The sequence below is a fragment of the Lutra lutra genome, chromosome 5, assembly GCF_902655055.1.
Source record: "Lutra lutra chromosome 5, mLutLut1.2, whole genome shotgun sequence".
In the NCBI taxonomy this organism is placed as follows: domain Eukaryota; kingdom Metazoa; phylum Chordata; class Mammalia; order Carnivora; family Mustelidae; genus Lutra; species Lutra lutra.
This window is the reverse complement of record NC_062282.1, coordinates 27,012,956-27,035,628: the sequence shown is the minus strand read 5'-3', so window position 1 is coordinate 27,035,628 and position 22,673 is coordinate 27,012,956. Positions and strand designations below refer to the sequence as shown.

The following is a 22,673-nucleotide window of genomic DNA, read 5'->3' as shown; positions in this document are numbered from 1 at the left end:
GTCTGGATATCACCCACTCAAATCCAGGAAAAACAAGATGATTCATTATTGCTAACAGGACATTGCACATGAATCATTTACCCTGCAAAAATATTTTAAAAATACACTGTTTATTATTTTTGTAGCTTGAAAAAATGCCCAGGAGGCAAAGAAGAATGATGCCAGCCAATTCATTAGATAGCCAGGGCACATTCACACTTTCTGTGAATTCCCTATTTCTACTGGCATCTAATGCTGATTCCTGATGAATGACCAAAAGAGACACTGGTGTCACGTGCAATTGTAATTTTTTCATGTAAATGTAATTTAATCACTTTATATTTGGGCATCTCACAGTATCTCCCTTGGAAAATGACTTCATTTCCCTTTTCACTAGAAATTCAGTTACTCCAAAACCGAGTTTCTTTATCCGTCATTGATTTCAGAACATGAGAAGATAATACCTAATGAATAAATGCATGTTGCAGGATTAGGCTCCTCAAAAATACCCTGGGAAGTGCCTGGAGGGCTCAGTTTGTTAAGCCTCTGCCTTTGGCTCAGGTCATGATCCCAGAGTCCCAGGATTGAGCCCTACGTCAGGCTCCCCCCTCAGCAGAGAGTTTGCTTCTCCATCAGACCATCCCCTGAGTAGTGCTCCCTCTCTCTCTCTCTCAAATAAATAAATAAAATATTAAAAAAATATATATCCTGGAACCATGGATAACAATATAAGGATCACTAACCAAATCACATGTGATCCTTAGAAGATAATTGATGTAACATGAACTATCATGAACATGTTAAAAATTTGGGCCCCCTTCAGGAACACAAAATCCCACAGAAGATTAACAACTACAGATGGACGTTTGTAAGTCTGTCAATTCCCTGAGGCTCTAGTACCTCATTGTTCATTGTAAAGGAAAGCTGACCAATATCCTTTCTGGCAGGAAAGATAATGATAGCCCAGCAAATGTTACAGTAATGATGTGTGAAGCATATCCTGCTCTTAGGGAACTCACTGAGAAGATGAAATTGTCAAAAACAGCCCCTTTTGCCTATAAGAATGCAGTCTGCTTCTCATTTTGGCACTTAGGTAGCATCCAGGTTGTAAAATGAGGTTTTGTATAGTTGTTGTTCTTCAATTTCCAGCACATTTTTTCAATTATAATCATCTTCTGGAGTTAGAGCAGAAAGCATTAAAATCATGGAAAAACTTAAAATACATAGACTCACCCAACAGTTCTACCTGTGACAATTTTCCCCACAAATATACCATCAAACGTAATCCTAGGTGACAATAAAGATGTTCATTGCCATAGTGTTTGTAATAGCAATTCCTAAAAATAACGTAATATCCTCTGATAGAACTGGTCAGTCTATTAATTTGTTATAGTTCAGCCCTTTTAAGAATGAGGTAGACCCGTATTTCTGAGTTGTAAAACTTTCTAACAACAGAAGTTGAAAATTTCTTTAGAGCGAGTTAGAGGTAACTGCCTCCTGGAAGTGGACATGAGTTAAAGTTTCCCTGGAAGAGCCATAGGTCAGAAAGTCATCACTTGTGCATGTCAAAGATGAGGGGACTTGAAGGGTGGCCAACACCTACCAAGCCAGGCTTTGGGATTGCTCTTGACCTCCAGCACCTATAATTAAGTGAAAAAGACAAATTGTAAGAGTGCAAGTAACACATATAGATGAGTTGAACATATACATTTGCCTCTGTTCCCCAAACTGCATTAAATAGAAGAGGTGAAAATTAAAAGTGCCACAAATCCACAAAGACAAGAGAACAGGCACAATATCGCAGGAGTCAATAAAATTTTGGAAGCTAGAAGCAGATAGCCAAACTTAAAGTTGACTTAGCATGGTAGAGAAAGCCAAGAACTGTACATAGTAGAGATTTTCTCTGAGGCAGCTGTTGCGGGGGGGACATGGGAGGGGATTGGGGGTTGGGGGATGAGAGTTGGTTGAAAGTTTGTAAAGAGAGACATTTGGCTCTTAAGATCTTTCCTGACCACAGCATAGAAGTCTTCTTGCTGGAGAAGTAAACCAAGAGAGACCTTGGAATCAGTCATGATTGGTGAGGACAAAAGAACTTCTCTCACCATTGATTAAGTGAAAATATACACAGTATATACTGTCCTCCTTTCCTTGATAGAGCTCCACAAAGGCAGGGGACAGAGTTAGCCTCGAGAGAAAAAAAACCCATACAACACAGATCTCTTCCCAATCGCCTTATATAAAGCTACCTTTCAGTAAGTGCTGCCACCCATGAAACTTCCAGTCAGCTCACAGGTACCTCATCGTAAGTCAATAGCCTAGGATTACTGGACATTGAAAAAAATCTATCACACCAAGGACAAAATAAAAAACAGAACAAAAGAAACCCCAAGGAACAGAGACCTTGAAAGAAACATCAAACTCCTCTCTCCCCCCAACAAACTATATCTTTTCAGAGAAACAAGAGATGACATCCATGACCTAGCTTCCTAGTACAGCTATATAAAAAGAGTATTCAGAGAATATAAGAAAAACTTAAAATTTTTTAGAGTAGCAAAAGTTAAAAAAAAGTAAATAGAAGGATTGGGAAAATAATGTGGAGAAATCTCTCAAGAAAAGGAGAACAAAGATAGAAAGAAAATATGATGAAAGATAAGAAAAGTAGAAGATCAGACCAGGAGATACAATATCGAAATAATATTCCAAAAAGGGAGAATGGAGATAAGATAGAAATGAGGTGGTCAAAGAATTAGTAGAAGAATATTTTCAGATTTGGAAGACATAGGTCTCCATGCCCATTAAATGCTACAAGACAAAGGAAAGTCAGGAGAGAGGAGGACCTGTTTCTACATCAGCAGAAGCAGAAAACAAATCTGACTTTCCATGGTTGTTACCATGACTGAACTCAAGGATATCTCCTGTGCACTTAGAACTGGGCCTACCCTGTATTAGTAGTAAGTGCAAGAAAATTATTCAGTGAAGATGCTTGCATTAGTTTTAAGACATCTAGTGGTTCCTCCTCTTCATAGTTCTCCATGCCATCCATGTTGGCTGAGTGGTAGCGAACCAGAGATTTATAGCTTCTCACAGGTGAATCTTTGCTAGTCACCTGCTGAACCCTGGGAATCAACATTTCCAAACAGGCCAGTTTAAGCTGAAGAGAAACCCGGGGCTCTAATTGAATAGGCATCCACAGGCATGGAGTTACAGCTAATCAGCGTTAGCCCCATCCTTATTTTGGGATGCTCAGTTCTGTACCAAGATTCCCTATTGTTGCTGGTTCCAAAGAAGCGGAACTGAGCATGGAGAGAGGTGTAGCTTCTCTCTAAAACCCCAAACTCACAGCATTACTACCATTAACAAAACCCAAATTAGCCACCATGGTTCCTGCTTAATCCTCCAATAAAGTACAACATAAATTCATGCATCTTCTTTACTCACAAGTCATTTTCTTTGAGTAATAAATGCATGGACGGAGACCTATCTGCTTATTTTGTGCTTGGCTTGAAATTAGTTTTTCATCTTCATCTGTCCGGCCCAAGATGGCCTAGAGCACTTCAGCACCCAGAACCAGCCCAGCCTGGTTCCATCAGACCCTTAGGAGAAGAGAACAGGAAAGGAAGTCATTTACTTTATCTAACAGCATTATTTTACAGAGAAAGAAAGTGAGAAGTTGAGTAAATGATCCAGGACAATGTAAAGTAAGTGGAAAAGCCCATCTCTGGAATCCTGGTCCAGGACTCTTTGCCAGATTCTGGCTGATTAACTTCCCTTGTTCTTCCCACTGGCCTCTGTTGCACACTTCTATTTCCTCGGGATCAACTCAGTAGTTGTTTCTTACTGGTTTCTGCCCTCTGGGAGGTTTTGATTATATAAGAAAGAAAAGGCTAAAAGTAATAAAATGTGAAATAGATGTTAATCATTAGAGTATCTGGGGTCCACAATAGCCAAAATGTGGAAGCAACTCAAGTATCCATCGATAGATGAATGGATAAACAAAGTGTGGTATAAACAGACAATGGAATATCATTCCACCTTAAATTCTGGCGCTTGCTATAATGTACAGGAATCTTGGAGACTTTACACTAATTGAAATCAGCAAGGACCAAAGAACAAATATCATATGATCCCACTTAGATGAGGTATCTACAAAGGTCAAATTCATAGATACAAAAAATAGAATGGTGGTTGCCAGGGGCTAAGGCTGGGGCTGGGAGATGGAGGAGTTCTTATTTAATGGAAACAGTGTTTCAATTTGGAAAGATGAGAAAGTTCTAGAGATGGATAGAGGTGATGATTGCACAACAGTGAAAATGCGCTTTTAAGGCACTGGACGCTATACTTAAAAACAGTTAAAAGAGTGGATTTTATGTTCTACAGATATACACAATAAAAAGACTTTTTTTTTTTTTTTTTCAAGAGTATATGTGTTAAGTACAGACAAAGATTCTCACAGCCCCAGGAATCACAGGCCACTTATGCAGTCCAGAGAACTCCCTTCGGCTTGTGGGCAGCTGCTTCACAACCCTGTGGTGCCCTCTTGCCTGTGTGGCTTGAGGCCACAACAAGATCGAGCTGGGCCCATTCCACGTTCTTTCTCCATCCCTCCATGGTTTTCCTCTCTCATTTCTCTTTCCTCACATCTGATTCCCAGCCCCAAATCAAAACGAGTGCAGAGAAGCTGGATTTCTGAGGCACCAGGACCTAGACACGAAATTTTGTTCTGTTTTTTCCTGCTGTTCCACCTTTGTCCACATTCTTCAGGGAACCCCATAGTAAATTAAGCCGAATTCAGTCCACAGTCAGTAGTGTAGACTCCTCCTCAATTCACATTTCCAGATGACTAGTGCTTTATTCCCTGACTCCTTCAAGACGATGCCTGGTCATGGAGACTTTCCCCTGCTTGAGCACAGTGGCGTTAGAGATCCCGTCGTGCCGTGGGGAAGACTTGTGACTCTCCGTGCGCCCCTCTCTTTCAGTGCACCGCTTCCTGTGGGGGTGGCTTTCAGAAGAGGACCATCCATTGTGTCTCCTCAGAGGACAATATGACTGAAGACCGATGCCTGTGTGATCACGAGCCCAAACCTCCAGAATTCCGAAAATGCAGCCAAGAGGCCTGCAAGAAGAGTGATGGTGGGTGAATGAATGACTGCCAGGCGGGGCGAGAGCTTTTCATAAATAAGGTGTCCCGTGTGAATTCATTGTGGATGGTTTTAGTCCCCTTTGGCGCCAGGAATCTTCATGCTGAAGAGGCCAGCCAGCTCCACTCAAAGCAAGCTATCAATTTGGTGAGGTTTGACTCTAACTCCTTTAGGGATTATCTCCTATATTTTCCTGCCTCAGAGAGCACTCAGACTGATGTCATCCTACACAGATGAGAATCTCTTCTGCTTTGTCAGAAATGTCTGAGAGATACGCCCGTCCTTCTCAGGAAACTGGCCAGGGGCCGAGCGGCCCTTTCTGTCAATGCTGCACTAACGGCTTAGCTCAGGTGCCACAGAAACAGCTCTGAGGTGCAGATTCGGTGCAAGGGATCCATTTTGGAAAAGCTCCCAAGGGAGACCGTGAGGGGAATAGGGGCAGCAGGACAGAAGAGGGAGAAATCACAGCCAGGCTGCTGCTTCAGCCTGGTCCCACAGGAGAGCTCCGGGGGGCAAGTTGTGCATCTGCTCCTGAGGTCCCAGAGCTGGACTTTCACACTCCCACACTTTTCAGCCACCGGCCAAGGGCCACCCCAGGGGAAGGGAATTCACAGGTTAAAAGCTCTCCACATGGAGAGACAAATGAGCTCCAGCAGACACTGCAGGCACTCCTCCAAAAGAGCCAGTGTCTCTGGGTATTAGCAGCTGAAGAACAGGGATGCTGGCACTGGGGAAGGGGGTGAGGGGGTGACACTGAAAGTGGACCAACAAATCTGAGGAGGGAGACCTGAGGCAGGGGAGCATCGTGTTGTCTGCTATATCCAACCTCCACTTCAGAAAGCTTCCCAGGTTGAATGTACCTGTGGTCACCTTTGTCATGTTAAGTGTGTTGAACTCCAACCTGGAAAGGTTAAGAGGCCTGTTCGTGAGCACATGGAGGGCTGATGGCAGAGCCGGAGTCTCAGACGAGGTCGCCTTCTCTTCACAGGCCTCTCAGGGGTGGAAGGAATCCAGTGTTGGAATCAGACAGCAATGGGTGTGGGTCCCATAGCAGCCCCTTTCTATCTCTGTGACCTTGGCAAGTTATGTAATGCTCTGAGCCTGTTTCTTTTTGGCTCTAAGGAGAATAATAACATAGGCCTTCTAGAGGTATTGTAAAGATTTTAAATAGCAGGTATTGAGTGGGTTTGAAAAGAAAAAAATTCCATCAACAAACCAGTTCAATTACCTCCCTCGGGCACCTTACTTCATTTCAATAGACTAACAGTTTTCTGAATAGGTCCGAGCATGAATTCTAATATCTATTCCATTGGTGTCTGAGGCTTCACTGATATGTGAGGGTTTTTTTTAATTAAATTAAAAACCTAGAGAGAAGGTTTTAGGTAGGGAGAGAGGATTTTTTTGATAGTTACATCCGTTACAAAGTAGAGAATGCCTCTTATAGATGTAGTCCTGAGATCGGGATTTAGAGGGTCAGGCTGAATTTACTCTGCCCCTTGTTCAAGAGCTGACTACTAGACAGCAGCAGCTAAGAGAAAAACTCTTGAAAACCATCATGTTGGTGGTCCCCAGTGGTAGTCGTGTTCTGAAGATTCTTCAGGATGAGAGGTAGTGAAGGCTGTGGTCTGTTAATCTATTCCTCGTCTCCTTCCAAGGACTGAGGGGGCTGGTATTCCACAGAGACCACCATTAGAGTTCGTACCCGAGAAGATTTTCCCTAGAGGTTGCTTGTTGACAAATCGTGCTCTTCCTCAGCACATATTTGCTAGACCCTGACCAACTCCATGTAAACATAATGTCAATCAAGAAACAAAGCGCAACCCAGCAACTCTGAGAAGGGAAGTAATGATGTTACAAGAGTTCCTGGAAAGGCATTGACTGCAAACTGGGGAGAGCAGGGAAGGCCTGTGGAGGAAGTAAAGGATGAGTAGACAGGTCAGGCAGGAGGTTCCTGGAAAGGCTTTCGGTTTCTTCAGTAATGAGGAAGAATACAAGGTCATGGTGCAGAAGCCTAACTCAAGCTCCCTGAAGATCAAGGGAAGTTAGAAAAGGTAGGGCTGGAGGGGAAAGCTGGAGCTTAGGAAGCATGCCAATGAGTTTGGACTTTATCTTCAGGGCAGAAGGGGCAAAGGAGCACTGGAATATTCTAGACAAGGGTGTGGAGATGAGAACTTCATGTTGGCTGCCATTGGAAGGTAGACAAGGAAGACTACTCTGTAGATGCAGCTGTCCCCCAAGCCAGAGATAGATGTGATATAAGCTGGGGTAGTAGACGTGCAGGTGGAAAGAAGGAAGTGGATTCAAGAGCCAATGGACAGAGAGATGTGGCAGGACTCTGTTCCTGGAGGAAGAAGAGGGAGGATGAGCCCAGATTTCCAACGTGGGCCACTGAATAGAGGAGGCTACCATTCTCTGGGCGTCCTATGCCCACAGTGGGTTTGGGAATGAAGAAAGGAAATGAGTTCCGTTTGGGATGTGTTTGTTGGTAGGCCCATGAATCATTTAGGTAGGAGTGCCTTGTGATTGGTTTCCTACACAGATGGGAAGACCACAAGGGAGTTTTGAGCTGGAAATTCTGAATGTAATACACTGAGGGAGAAAATGCTGTAGAAGTGATTATCATGTGCAGTTACTTTCTGACCAAATTACATTTGAGAATGGCTATCATGGACCTTACTTGAAACTCTTAAGAAAAGCTGCTAGGGCTTATTTTCAGAGGTAACTAACTTTTAGCTTTCCAGATTCTTACTACTCAAAATGTAGTCTGTGGACTGGCTGCCTTGGCCTCACCTGGGAGCTTGTTAGATGCACAGGATCTCAGGCCTCACCACAGAGGGCAAATTTGAGACCCTCTTCCTTTCATGTCATCTCATAACCTTCTATTGTACCATGTTTTTAAAATGTTAAGGTTATAGAACCCATCAGTGTTGTGTTGATTTTTACATAATTGAAGCCACAATATAGTCCTCGTTGACCACATCCAGTGTTATGGGCTCTTATTTTTAAATTCTACATAGATGGTCTTTTTTAAAAAATATTTTATTTATTTATTTGAGAGAGAATGAGAAAGAGCATGAGAAGGGGGAGGGTCAGAGAGAGAAGCAGACTCCCTGCCAAGCAGAGAGCCTGATGAGGGACTCGATCCTGGGACTCCCAAGTTCATAGCCTGAGCAGAAGGCAGTCACCCAACCAACTGAGCCACCCAGGCACCCTAAGTAGATGGTCTTTAACTGTTTGATTGCTGGACAGTGCAATCTTCAATAATCAGAACCAGGTCAAATGCATACTTGGTATGACTTCTCTTGAAATCTCACACTGAGAAGATGACGACTAACAGCTGGCTGGCAACAGATATAAATAGCAATGAATTCCACTCATCAACAATTATCAGGGCAACAAAAGTTAATTATGAGCTTTTCTTGAAGGTCGAGCCATGCTTACTCATATAGAAACAACATGAAGAGTAGCATCAAGAAATTCCTTGATTTTAAAAACCCACCACCCACCCTTACCCTCATGTCCTCTAAAATGCTTTGAAAATAAGTCATTTAGTGCCTGGAATCTTGTCAGCCAGCCAGCCAGCACAATACACATATGCCCTGTGTCCGTCTTACAAGATCAGATATGAATTCCACATAAAGTTTGCTTTCTTCCAGGCCATTTTATTTCCTTTAGATGCCACCTAAGTTGTTAATGATTTAAATTCTAAATCAGAACTACCATTTCCATAGTAGAGACTACATAGTAAAACCCTAAGTAGGTTAAGGTATTTTTTAATTTATCCAGAAATATTTACTATCAGGTATATTCTAGGCATTACATTCATAATGATTAAAAAAACAAAAGCAAAACTCATACACACACCACTATTCCTAGGTTGGTTGTTGTTTTTTTGTTTTGCTTTAAATTTAAGGAATGAGGGGTAGAGAAGGCAAGAAAAAGAATAAGGAAAGTAATAAGGACAGTACATAGACCCCGAGTTGGTACAAATGAACATTTGAGTCGGCAAACTTTCTATTCTGGAATATTCTTTCAGATGAATAGGATTTCATGGTTTCATTTATTCAGCAAATATAAAGGATCACAAGATATGTCCTAGACAAGTGCTTAAAAACTGAGGCAACAGAAATAAGTAAAATACAGCTCCTGGCCTCAAGGAACCCAAACTCTTACAGAAACTGTATTTGTCAGCAATATTGAAATTGTTTTTCAACTTTCTTTTGTGGGCCAAATATTATCCTTTCAGCCTAGACACAGCTGACAACAAAGAAACAAGCTTTTAACTGTCCCTTTAAATTTCCAAGCTTGGTTTCTGTTGAACCGGCAGAGCCAAATTGGGATCTCCTCTCCAAGTTGCCCCTAATTATAAGCATTGTGTGTGCTTCGGCTGGAATCCAGTGTGCTGATGAACACAACAAGCCTTCATTGTTTTATAATAAGAAAGAGAACTGTGCAGTCAAGCCATGCCACGATGTTGGGCTCACGTCATTGTCTAAATGAGCTGCTAAACATGGGCCTGGAACATAGGCTCCCCATTTAGGCCACCACATCCGTTCTTCCTTCGAGTGCCCCATTCTCGAGCAGGAGGACCCCAGGACCCAGCATGCTCCCAGGATTCTGAGGACCATTGAAAAGCAGGCTTCCTTCTGTCATGGTTCAGGCAAGATCAGGCAAGAACACAAGGCATGGTTGAGCCTCCGTCTGTCCCGCACAGACATGTCACCTAACCTGACAGCTGGGGGCCTGTGTGGAGCCAGGGAAGAGGCTGTGTTCAAGGAAGATCTGTCCATGTGGCCCCCTTCCCACCCCATCCCCCATCGCCAGTACAAGAGCTTCATTCCCTTAGTGGCACCCTGGGAACCTTCCCTGAAGCAACATTCGGATCCCGGTCACACTCCATACCAGCTATGCAGTATGGGGCCAGTTACTAAGCCTTTTCAGAACCCTCAGTTTTTAAAAGAAGAGCCATACCTATAAGTACGTTTCTAGGTAGATCAAATGAAATAGTACAGAGGAATTATGTGGCCTGCTGTGGGGTGAGTGCACAATCTGTTGTATTTCAGTTATGATTATTGTCACGGGGAGAGGCGCATTACTGTCTTGGGGCTACTGTACCCGGCTACCAAGAGCTACAAAGCTGAAAGCAACAAAAATGTGTTCTCACACTTCTCGAAATCAAAGTCTCGGATAGGGCCGTGCTCTCTGTCTTAGGCCTCTCTTCGTTGCTGGCAGGTCCCTGGCTTTCCTTGGCGTGTAGTTGGGGTCACTTCAGTCTCTCGCTCTGTCTGCACAGGGCCAGCTTCCCTCTGATGGTCAGGGTATTCCTGTGGCTTTCTCTTCACTGTGTGTACCGGTCTCTCCTCCTCTTCTTATAAGGACACTAGTCATTATTAAGGATTAAGGGCCCACGCTATTCTGAACTCATCTTATTTTACATCATTATTACACCTTCAAAGAACTGTTTCCATGTGGGGCCCCTAGGCGGCTCAGTTGTTAAGCATCTGTCTTCAGCTCAAATCATGATCCCAGGTTCCTGGGATTGAGCCCCACATCAGACTTCTTGCTCAGTGGGAAGCCCACTTCTCCCTCCCACTCCCCCTGCTTGTGTTCCCTCTCTCACTGTCTCTCTCTCTGTCAAATAAATAAAATCTTTAAAAAAAGAAAAAGAAAAACATTTCCACATAAGGTCACATTCACATATGCCACTGCCACTTTGGGGGACACTTAAACTTTGGAGGATGCGGTTCAGCCCACAACAGGTAAGAACTTTGGGAACCTCTAGAAGCCTTTTTTAGAATGGTAGACAGCCTCCAGAGATCACACTAGAGCCTAGCAGAAAAGGCTCATACCACCATTTACAGAACAGTTCAAGATAGATTGTAGTACCATGTTTGAACAAATATTACATAATAATGCAAGTTTGGAGACTGAAATAGCAGGGATCCATGTGGGCCAGCATGGCCAAAAGAAGCTTCATGAAGAGATGGAAGGCAGGCTGATCTTTGACACTGCCTCTGTCTTCTTCCTCTCCTAAAGTAGCCCCAGAGCACTCCCATACTCATGTCAGGGAGTTGTGGGGCAGAAAGCTATGCCGCCTGACTCTCCTCCAGCCACCACCCACAAGGGCTTCAGGAGATGTTGGTTAAGAAATTGGAGCAGGTCTGTGCCACCAGGCACCCATGCTGGTCCTGCTCCAAAGCCAGCAGCCTAGAAAGGAATTCTCACATCACTCTGAACAGCAACCCACACAATACCTGGCCTAGAAGTCACGGTAGGAATCATTGGCTGAAACATGTACGCCTTCTGAAGCAGAGGACCTAAGAAACTTCCCTGTGGATTTTAGGAGCAATTGGATTTCATAATAGGCTTAAAGAAGAGGCCTGAAGAATAAAAGAATCCATAGTGAAAATCTTTTGGGTTCTACAAACACTGTGTGTTACCAAATCCCAACTGCTGTTCGAACCTGCAAACAAAATAGGACTCTGACAGCTAATCAAATACGTTTTTGTTTCTTCACAGAAAAACAAGGTGGTGTCAAGGGAATGATGAGGTCCGAGGAAATTAAAAGCTCTTTTTTTTTTTTTTTTTGCCTTCATGACCTGAGAGTGAAAAAAAAAAAAAAAAAAACCACAAAAAAAAACCATAAAGAGGAAAAAATACCTTCATGGTTTTTGGATAAAGAGGATATTACTTTAATTTGTGAAAAAAGTTTTTCTTCAAAACTATTCAAATCTCTTCTGTAAAAAAGAAAAAGCAAGGCAACCAGAGCTCGGAGAGGCACTCAGGCAAACTTTGAAACAATTTCACTTTAGAGAAGGAAAATCTGCTCTTCGGGGCCTTAGTGAGTTTCTTCCAGCTCAAGAGTCCGTGGACTAGTCCAGTCTGAGTACTGCTCCCAGAATATGTGTGCTGGTGGTCCCTGAGAAAGTCCCCGCCTCGTGGGATAAAGAAATCAGGGCCAAGGGCGAGAAAAAACAATTAGGGACTTATTTGCTTAGACCTGTCAGAGTAGAACAAGGATTACACTTTAGGTAGCTCACTGGATGCTTGTTGTGGGAATTATCTACATATGTTTTTGTTCTTTCACCTACACGGTCCATTTCTGGAGGGCAGTGATCACATTTCATACATCTGTATCCTCTGCTCAGAATCCACTGGCTAGTCAGCTAGCTGGGTTATCATCTGGTGCTTTGAATGATATGACTGAGAAAAGCGTAAGCTCTAGAGTCAACATTGTCTCTGTTTAGCTCTGGCTATGCCCCTTACCAGCTGGGGAACATTGTGCAGGACCTTAACTTCTGTAGGGTTCACCGTGCTCATTTGTAATAATGGAAAGACTCCTGTTGGCCTGATGGCCCTGCTGGGGAGATTACGGAAAGCAGTGCTTGTGAAACATTGCATTCAATGATCGCATGAAAATACTGCAGAGCCAAACACCTCTAAACCCAGGGCCTTAAAATTACAATCATGGGTGGTTAGCTCAGCATCTGTGGGTCAGCTAAGTTTCGGCTAACCTAGCTTGGCCTTGGTTGGCCTTGGCTGCAAGCTGAAGGTTCTGTCTAGGTTTGCTCCCTGTGTCTCCCATCCTCCGCGGTCCACTAGCTGCACGAACCAGGTCCTTCTCCTGGGAACAGCAGAAGTTCATCAGGATGGGTTCACCACATTGCACTTCCCAAGGCCCCATAGGGATCATCCCTACTGATACCACATTGTCCAAAGCAAGTATTGGACTGAAGCCAAAGTCAAGCCGTGAAGTGTTCACCCCCCACCAGGCCACCATGGCAAGGGTGGGAATGTATATGGAGCTGTGTTGCACAGGAGTGAAGCACTGTGACTGATAATTCAGTTTAACACAAACACTTTGTACCTTGTCTGTTCCATAATCACCATTCAGGGGGTGTCAATTACTATGAATTACTACGAAGCCTTTCTGGGTAGACCTGTAACATCTTCCATTCATAGAAGTTGTGCTCATTCACTTACAAAGGATAATCTTTCTTTTTTTATGTTGTTTTTCTTATTTTTCTCTCCTTCCACAGATTTACTTTGTACCAAGGACAACTTATCAACAAGTTTCTGCCAGACACTGAAAACCATGAAGAAATGTTCTGTACCCACCGTGAGGGCTCAGTGCTGCCTCACATGTTCCCAGACACACGTCGTCCACACCCGAAGGCCAAGAAAGCCACAGTCGTTCAAAAACCCCAAAGCATTCTAAGTCCAGAAGCAAGCCACCCCCCACCACAGACCACAGCCGCCTGCTGATTGATTCTCCCGCGTTCTAGCCCCAGGGACCACTTCATTGAAGTTTTTCGGGTTCAACTTTGGTTCAAAACAAAATCCACTGTGTTTTATTCACCACAGAATGGCTTTGCGGAAGGCATGGATGACAGGCTTGCTACTCCCTGATAGGCCAGTGAGATATCCAGGAAGTTCAGGCATCTCCTGGACGGGTTCTTGGGAAAGGTGCCAAATTAGGTAAGTCAGTGACTGATGTCTTTTTCCCCTTAAAAGTAAAAACAAAGACCCCAGGTTTTTCCCAGACTGCCTCAGGAGTATCTGGAAATAGAACCACATGCATCCAGGAAACAGTCCTTGATAATTACCTTGGTGAAATCCTTCTTTTTTTCCTCCCTACTTGGGGAAGATGCTGTTTAATATGTAATGGAAGAGCTTTCAGGAATATTCCTTTAATTCATCCAGGCGAAGGCAACTTTCTTTAGTCAGTACACAACTGGGGGCAAGGGAGAGAAGGTGCTGGCTGTATCATTCAGTCCCTGTAGACTCGTCATCTGGGCTGTTAAGACTCCCATGCTGGCCTGGAGACATGAGAAGAAGAGGAAAAAAGAAATGGTCAGAAACTATAGACTTTAATAAAGGTAAGGGATTTAGCTTAATTATAGGGAAGACATTCTGACTCAAGGATAATTTCTATGGAAATTCTTAAAAAGGAAATGAACAGAAATTAATTTCTTGCCAGTGTAAGAAAAGAAACACAGACCTTTATACTTACCACTTTCCTGTCAAATACCTTGCCTTTGGGGAAGAGCAGAGGAGTCTTCCCATCTGACTTTCCTCTCCAGCATGTTCCCTGCCTCAGTCATCAACTCAGAGGTCCAACTGTCTTTCTCTTACTGGGGGTTCACACACAACAGCTGCCATAGTCAAGTCCATGGTTCCAAGACACTCCTGCCGACCCCAGGACAGAAAACGGGGCTCAAGATCAAAATATTTCAGAGAACCAGGTAAACTGTATTAAGTACAAGAACTTAATACAAACTTCAGTCTTGAGAAAAAACAAACAAACCCATAGCTCCAAGTGAGGTTAAATAGGACCCCAGTATACCCAGTAGTTAACTTTTGAAGGTCTGTCCCTTAGGGGGAGCAGGCAAGTCAGAAGAGTCCAAAAAAGTGAAATGAAAGTGAAAATGCTTGTTCTGGATGTTCTCACCACTGATTAGGCAACTGTGGTCTCAAATGCAAGGCAACTTTCCTGGTTTGTCAAGGGAGGCATTTACAGGAACTGAACCCAGAGAGTGATGATGGGGGGTGGGGATGGGGCCTTCAGGTCACAAGCAGCTTGGCTGAGGCTCATACACAGGTAGACTGCATTTACTGTTCCCCGTGGAGCACAGAGTCCCCTGGCTCCCGTGGATTACCTATCCATTCACCAGGATGGTGCTATTGAAAACCGGTGCTAATATCTAGAAGGGGGCAGAACTGATAGAAACACACAGATGGATGTACAAGTGGACAAGTCCATCCACGTCTGTCAAACATGTAACGGTATTGCCAGCCAATGCCAGTTATATTGCTTGGACACTAGAAACTTAACATTGTTAATATGATGTGCTTTTTTTTTTTTCAAGCCATTAATGTGTATTATTCTGGTAAACTCCTGTGGAAAATAAAATACTGAGGTTGGGATGGAACTTAAGAGAGAAGAGAAACAGGACAGAAACAGCCATGTTTACCTGAAGCGAGGGAGTTTATTTCCCAATGATGAGGTTCTTGTATTCTCTGTCTTTAAAGGCAAACACTGCTGGCTGATGACAGTCTCTGATGACATGACGGTTTTAGAGAGGAGAGGCTTAAATGGTTAGTGATGTGAGTGGTGGGGGAGAACCTGAAATTTTTTCTAAAGACACAGTTTGCAAAGACTGTTCCTAGAGTGGAGTATGGGCTTTCGGGGGGCGCTGAGTGTCAGCCCCGGGCCTGAGTTATTTCACTGGTACTGTACTAGCTATCAGAGGCGTATGCATGTCATTGGAGACCTGGATATGACCAGCCTTTCAAAACTCAGGAACAAACCCAGATCCCTAGTGATTCTCAGCAAACTCAACTAGGCCATATTTCCCAATATACAAAATGGACCATGTTATTTATGACCCACATGGTGAAGATGATAGATGTGTGAGGAGGTTCTGCCCAGAATCTCCATTCTAGGCCTTTCTCCAGTTTCTCAAAGACAAGAAATTAGCCCCTCATCATGCATCCCACACATTCCCTTCCTGTGTGGAGGCTACGCTGTGGGATCGTTGTGTGGCCTCCGTCATTCTGGACTCCAGGCTAGAAATAGCCTTGCTGTTAGAGTCATCTGACAAGTCATTTCCTTGACAGTTACTCAGCTTTGGATCCTCAGGGTTCGGACAGGTCCCTATGCTTGTAATCAGAGAGGGGAGACTCTGAAGACAAGAACCTAGATAGTGACTTTACCATTTCTTCAGTGCTCATGGGGGACAACACGAAAGCAACATCATTGGTTTACTTAATACACGTCCTCTCTTCTTCCCACCTTGAACAAGCAAGTGAGAGGTGTAGCAAAACACACTGGACACCCATCTGCCATGAACCCAAGAGGCGACCACAGGGTCTGGTGCTTTGATACAGCAAGGTTCTTGAGCCCAGGTTGGTTTACACTGCCTTTCACCTGGTAGAGTTCGCTGTTCTCTGAAAAGTTGTGGGTTATTTTATTTCAAGGGACTAATGAATACTTTTCTAGAAAGGGAAATCATTCTGTGGATACTACAGTTGCCTCGTTGTGGGAATGACTTGTTGTATGATGGCTTTCCTCGGTTGCAAGCAATCCAATGTGGTGCTTTCAGATGTTTAGCGAATGTTCTGGATAACTTCCATCAAGTTTCTGAAACCAGTTTGGGAGATTTGCATTGTTTCAGACCATCATTTCCCAATCAATTGGCTTAAATCCTTCAAACTCAGAGCTACACATTGCTACCCCAGAGACTGCAGGTCTCAGCTCTTCTCCCTCTGACTTTCAGATGAAACCAGGGGATAGTATCTGGTGCTCAGTGACAACGATTCACTTTCAGGGGAGAAACCACATGACATGAACTGCCTGGTGCTATAACTTAGCCAACATGTTTGATGCTACTCCTGTTTTGTTGTATGGCTAATTCAGATATTATTGTTATTAGTAGTAGTATTTTAAATTATGTCATATTAAAAAAAAAACCCACATCATTGGCAGAGCTCAGTTCTCTGACTGTCCTCCAAAGTGCTTGTATGATGTGTATGGCCCAACCTATCTGCTCTCCCTGCATCTCTGTGCTGTGCTGCTTTGCCAGGCCCACCTTAGGGGGGGTCCCTTGGTGGGGACCTCAGTACTTAAAACCTGATTGTAATCATAGCCTGCCATTGAGTGGCATTAATAAATGGCTAAACTCATTGATGTTTCCATGTGATTCATTTACTCCTGCCGTGAGACTCCCACCACCCACCAGTGTTAACGTGGGATTCAGCAACTGGAGGAGGAGGATGCCAATTTCTTCCTCCCACACTCCATGCGGATTCCTACCTCTTCCACCCCGAGCTCATTATGTCCCCGGATGAGTCACATCCCAGGTGAGGTGGAACGCAAGTCTCTTCTCATGAATGATTATACAACAGACATGATCCATCATAAGATGATCTGAACTGATGCACAGAATTCTCAGCACCAGGTTCAGTGTAATCAGACTTGCAGCTCCCAGCAGAACCTACTTCCTCAATCTATCCAACCTGTAGGCCTAACGCTTAATAAGAGAAAGTAACCCACCTCTAGAGAATCTTGCTCTGGAAATCCAATCCTTTTCCCAAAATGGTAAATAGCATAGCAAGTATGGTCAGCAAAGGTCGAATTTGGCCATGAGGACATGCAATTTACTCAGTTGGAACAAGTGACAATGAGCCTGGCAAGAGTCAAGCAGCTGCGGGCCGTTCCTAGGATGTTCAGAGGCATACACAGGAGTGGTAGGAGTCATTTTTTGGTCAAGAAGACCTCACAGAGGGCCATGAACACCTCCTTGTTTGTACCTTAAAAACTCATTTCTGTGATGACTAGGTAACTCCTATCCTACAAAACTCAGCTCAAATGCTGCCCACCCCCCGAGACCTACACTAACCCCACCAGAAAGCCCGAAACACTTGTCTGCTCCCTCACCCTATTTTTCTCTAGAACAGCAGTTCTTAATCAGGAGTAATTTTTGTCCCTAGGAAACATTGGACAATGTCTGGAAACATTTTTAATTTTGACAGCTTGCGGGGTAGGAGGTTGGGGAGAGTGTGCTAGAGGAATCTAGTGAGGAGAGGCCAAGATTACTGCTAAACATTATATGTGGCAGCCCCACCCCCAACAGAATTATCTGGTTCAAAATGTCAATAGTTTGAAGTTGAAAAACCACACTTAAACAATTATCACCCTGGACTGAGTAGCAGCATTTCTGGGTTGAGTGAAACTGAGCTCACCAGCATTTCTGGGTTGAGTGAAACTGAGCTCGCCCTAAAATTCAGAACTCATGAAAGTACTGATGAGGTGGGTCAGGAAACCTCTGAAGAAGAAAACATGTTTTTCAGGATTCAAAGCACATCTGCTCGAAAAAGCATCTCAATGTTGCAGGAGAGAAAGAGTAGTGACCATCGCTCCAGAAGAGTCTTGAATCATCCCCTGGGGGCTCAGGTGTCCAAACCTAGAGCCAGGGACAATAAACCAAAAGCAAATAAAATAGAAAAATGACATCTTGAGGATTTGGAATAATCCTCCTCCTCCAACTGAGTATTCTACCCAAACTGAACAGACATAAGTCATATCGAAATACTTTACTAAAGTATTACTAAATTACTGAAGTATTACTGAATTACTAGTGAATTACTTTACTAAAGGTGAGGCTGGCCTGGAGACCGTGCTTTGGATGCAGATAGAAAAGTGTTTTCCTATTCTTCTCTATACCTCCAAGTTTCAGGCTCAAGAAGGATGGGGTCAGAGAGATAGAGAGGGAGAGATGGATCAGTCAACCCATTAACCCGTTAAAAGTATCCATGGCCATTAAATGTTCACCAATGTCAGCATTCCCTCTTCGACTGGGAGGATCTCTGGACAAGGGAATCACAAAAGTCCCAAAAGGATGTCCCAATACCACCAACACTGAGTCCTCTTGTTTCTATGGAAGAGAGGTAAGAGCAGCATGAAGGTAAGAGATGTGGGGGTGAGGGGAACAGAGAAGGCAATATCTAAAGATGTTCCTTTTCCATAAATCATAAGTGAGGATATGACTTTTTTTTTAAAGATCACAAAGATAAGACGTGGCAGGCATAGTAAAAAACAAGACCAGAGAGAGGTTAATGAGAGAGTAGTCCTGCGACTATGCTCATTCTCCAACCAAACATTGCCCGTGCCTTCCCAAGACAAGGCCAGGCTCCATCCTTTACTGGTACAGACTGGAACACCTCCATTTCCAGCTTTGTGGGTCATTGCCCAGACAGGGGATCCTCAGTGGTGGTGCCTGCAGCCTCTGCAATGATGGTCTATGGTGCCTGGGGTCAAGGTCATATCAAGGGATTCCTAAAGCAGCCCAGCTGGAGCTGGGCTCAGGCATCAGCCAGCTGATGGCGATAGGGGAAAGGACGTCTCTTGCCTAAATGCCAATAAGAAACCACTGAAGTGTGGGAGAAAGTCATTAGGAGAAATAGTCCACAGGAGGGATTCTCTTGTTGTTCCTGAACTATCAGGAATTTACAGGGTATGTAGGAAGAGATCCAGGTGAAAACTAACTCTTAAACCATCACTAATTATATTCTTAATTCCAGACCACCAGGGACCTGCTTAACAATTCTTTTATGAACATGCTCCTCTCCTCCAGATGTAGCCATTTGAAGAGGAGGAGAATATTTTTATTTTGGTTCCTGGAACTTAGCTCACCGTCTAGCACATAGTATGTGTTCAATAAAAATGTGTTGATGCCAAGTGAAGGAGCTGGGATGACACATGAAAGTCTTTTAGCAACTGAGAGGTGAAAGATTATTCTGGAAGCTGAACTTGGTGATCCATTCAGAAACAACACAGAGAGCTAAACTAATCATTATAGCTAGTAATCAACAATTAATTATAGGCACTTGAAGTGTTCAAGCCGTTTTTAGGAATGGTATTTGGGAACATATTTGGGTGTCCTGTGAACTACCCTCTCACACAGGACCCAAGGGCTGAAACTAAGGAGCCCAGTGTTTCCACTTTACTAACACCTGATGCCCATGCTCTTTCTGGGGTCTTCCCAGTGTCTGAAGGGGAGGCAATGTGGTGGGAAGCAAACAGACTACACTAGGAGCAGAACAGGATGTAAATCTCTGTTCTACCACCAGGTTGTAGACTTTGGGCAAGTCTTGGGCAATCGTTCCCTTACATTTCTGTCTCCCAATGTATGATCAGCTCCCTGATGGCAGAGTCACTTCTTATTCATCATTATCCCCCCAGTTCTTAATGCCATGCCTGACACGGAGAGGATGCCTGGGAAAGTGGAAGGAATGGTTGCGTGGCTAGCTCTTCCTGTACAACAAGGCTGTTGGCCTAAGTCTGGGTGTCGGAGGGCTGTTGAAACCACAGGAAAAGCATGATGCTTCTGAACTATCGATGTGATGCAAAGTTGGGAGCAGGGAAGCATTTTATAAAATAAAATACATATGGTAGCATATGAAGTATAAATCCTTAAAATAAAACGGGAAACTCCAAGGGCACTTCCTCCTGTGTGGGGGCACTGCAGTCCAGCTCCTGGCCTCTCTCCTGCCTTGGGGCTCTTTGGTGGGAAGGTGCAAGGCCCAATCCAGTGCTTTCTGAGTCAAATCTGCTCCGACAGTCTGTAACAGGATGATTTCTTACATTCTGGCCACCATGAAAATCCCACAGAACATCGCCCCTCTGTCCGTCCCCTGCTACACAGTTTCTCACTACAATACCCGCCCCCCCCAACCAAGGCTCTTTACCTGCTAGTCCAATTTTCCTGGCAGTCAATAAAGCTTTGGTGGCAGCTGACGGGCTTTTTCCTCTCCAACCCTCAGCCCATCACCCTACACTGCCCTGGAGCCAATCATGGGCAGGATCCCAAGTAAAACAACGGTGCTCTTTCCGGGTCAGCCCATAGCGGCGGGCTGCTGAGTGTTCTTCACACCACGACTCTGAGGATGGACTGAGCAATCCATCCAAGGCTCTGGATCCGACTGGTTCATTTACACTGGGGAGAGGCAGAAGGCCCGGGCTGCTCCTGGCAGAGGAGAGGAGCTGCAACGTTCCGGTTACTATTGCTGCATCCCAAACATCCCCCAAACTTGGTGGTGTGAAAACAACCACCACTTTACTGTGCTCCCACATGCCAAAGGTCAGAGGCTCAGCACACAGGCACACAGAGGGATAACATGTCTGCTCCGGGATGCTGAGCACTGCAAAAGCTTGCACGAATGACTCCATCCAAACCCCTGCACTAAGAGACTTGACCAAATATTAGCATGGATTCTAGCAGCATGAGGCCTTGTCCCTGGGACAGCCCACCGTCCCCCCTCTCCCCACCCCAGATGAGTCTCCGTCTGGAAAAGCTTAACAGTGCGGAAAAAATTTAGCACTTGTTCCAGCCAACTCTGAGGGTAGGCCCCCATCCTCCCTTTTCCTAGAATATTTATTAAAAACTTACTATAAATCCTCTCTCCACCCCTTGGAGATGTATTTGTACTTCCTACACCCCAGGAGTCTCTTTCTCAAGGACTGAGAGCCATTCCTTTGAAATATAATCCTCGGGAAGATTAGGGCACCCATTTCCCAGTCTCCGTGGGAGGATAGAAGCCCCACCTTATCACAGGTGACCTAATCACATTGACACTGACCAACCTTCTAACCCAATTTTAGTAATTTTTCATTTCCTTACTCAGCCCAATCCCCCTCCCCTCTCGCTCCCTCTCCCATGAAAACACCAGTCCCTTCTGCACAAACTGGAGTTGAGCTCACGACAGTGAGGTCCCTTCCTACATTCGAGGGGGCAGGACATGGGGCCACCTCTGTCATTGTAGCAAGAGCCAAATCACTAGGGCTTTGACTAGAAACCACCCCATGCACCAAGTTTAAGTTCTGTATGCAATAGAACCCCACCAGTCACAGATTCCATCATTGCAAATTGGCCTGTTTGTTAAAATGTAGTCGTAACTCCCGAACAAGTACTAGCAATGCTCTCCTGGTACATACAGAGCTGCAAAAAATTTGCGTCACCTGCACACAAGCTCCCAGCTGAGGTTGAACAAGGCCATACTCTGCATTCTTGTTTCCGCTCTCATACAGTACATGAGTGTTCTTCTCAGTCTATTTAGTGCCACATTTTTCACAGTTTAGTGCTTTTTGTTGTTGATTTCACTGGTTAAAATGGCCTCTGAGTAGAGTGCTGAAGTCTGTCAGGTGCTGAGGTGTGAGAAGGCTGTGCCGGGCAGGCTAAAGTCTGAGAGAACATTGGGTTAGAATGGCCTCCACAGGTCATGGCATTCCATAATCGTGAGAGTTAGGGTAAAGCATCATAGGGTATCAATTATTCACACTTTATCGTTATTTATCCTAACAGTTATTAATTATCATTACCTTGCAAGAACTATGCTACCATCTGAAGTGCTGATACAGCTTTATTCAAAATAGTCAAAACACTGGAAACCATTCCAGTATCCATCAGCAGCAAGAACAGTAAGCCAACTGCGATGTATGTGTATCATGGACTATTACTTGGCAATAAAAAAGAATGAGCTCTAGAGACACGCAACAAGATGCAGAACCTCAGGACATATGCTGAGTACAAGAAGCTTTACCCAAAAGAAGACTATATAATCTTTTTAAGATAAAATTTAAAAAGAGGCAAAACCAATACGTAGTGAAAAAATCAGAACAGCAGTTGCCTCTAGGGGCTGGATGAGTCAGGGGAGGGTTTGACGAGAAAGGGCTATGTGAAATATTGTTGGGCTCTGTACCCAGAATTTCTGACTCAGGACCAAGAATTTGCATTTCTAATAGGTTTCCAGAAGGTAGTCTTGGACATCACACATTGAGAACCAGTGCTTTAACCTAGCCTTGCTTGATTAACATAGCAGACACCTCTGGTCACATTCCTAAGGCCCATTGCAGTTCTGTGTGAGCCCGGAGTCATCTCACTTCACGCCCGTGCCACACAACTCCTCTATACAGGCAGCTCTGAAAGGTAGAGGGGTTAAGACTGCTGGGGGCAACTCTCAACCAGTGGGAGTGGACATTGTGGTCAAAGGACCCCA

The 22,673-nt window shown here is 44.3% G+C and overlaps 1 protein-coding gene across 2 annotated transcripts in view; it reads left to right on the top strand.

The window, feature by feature from the left end:
* The window catches only part of ADAMTS12 (ADAM metallopeptidase with thrombospondin type 1 motif 12), a 287,143-nt gene extending 272,724 nt beyond the window's left edge, over nt 1-14,419 (top strand). For both annotated transcript variants that reach the window (XM_047730729.1, XM_047730727.1), the window contains 2 exons: nt 4,956-5,109; nt 13,157-14,419. In XM_047730729.1, the coding sequence (XP_047586685.1) occupies nt 4,956-5,109; nt 13,157-13,335 (333 nt within the window). In that variant the 3' untranslated portion in view covers nt 13,336-14,419. The remainder of the gene's footprint in view (nt 1-4,955; nt 5,110-13,156) is intronic.
* Nucleotides 14,420-22,673: the final 8,254 nt, after the last annotated feature.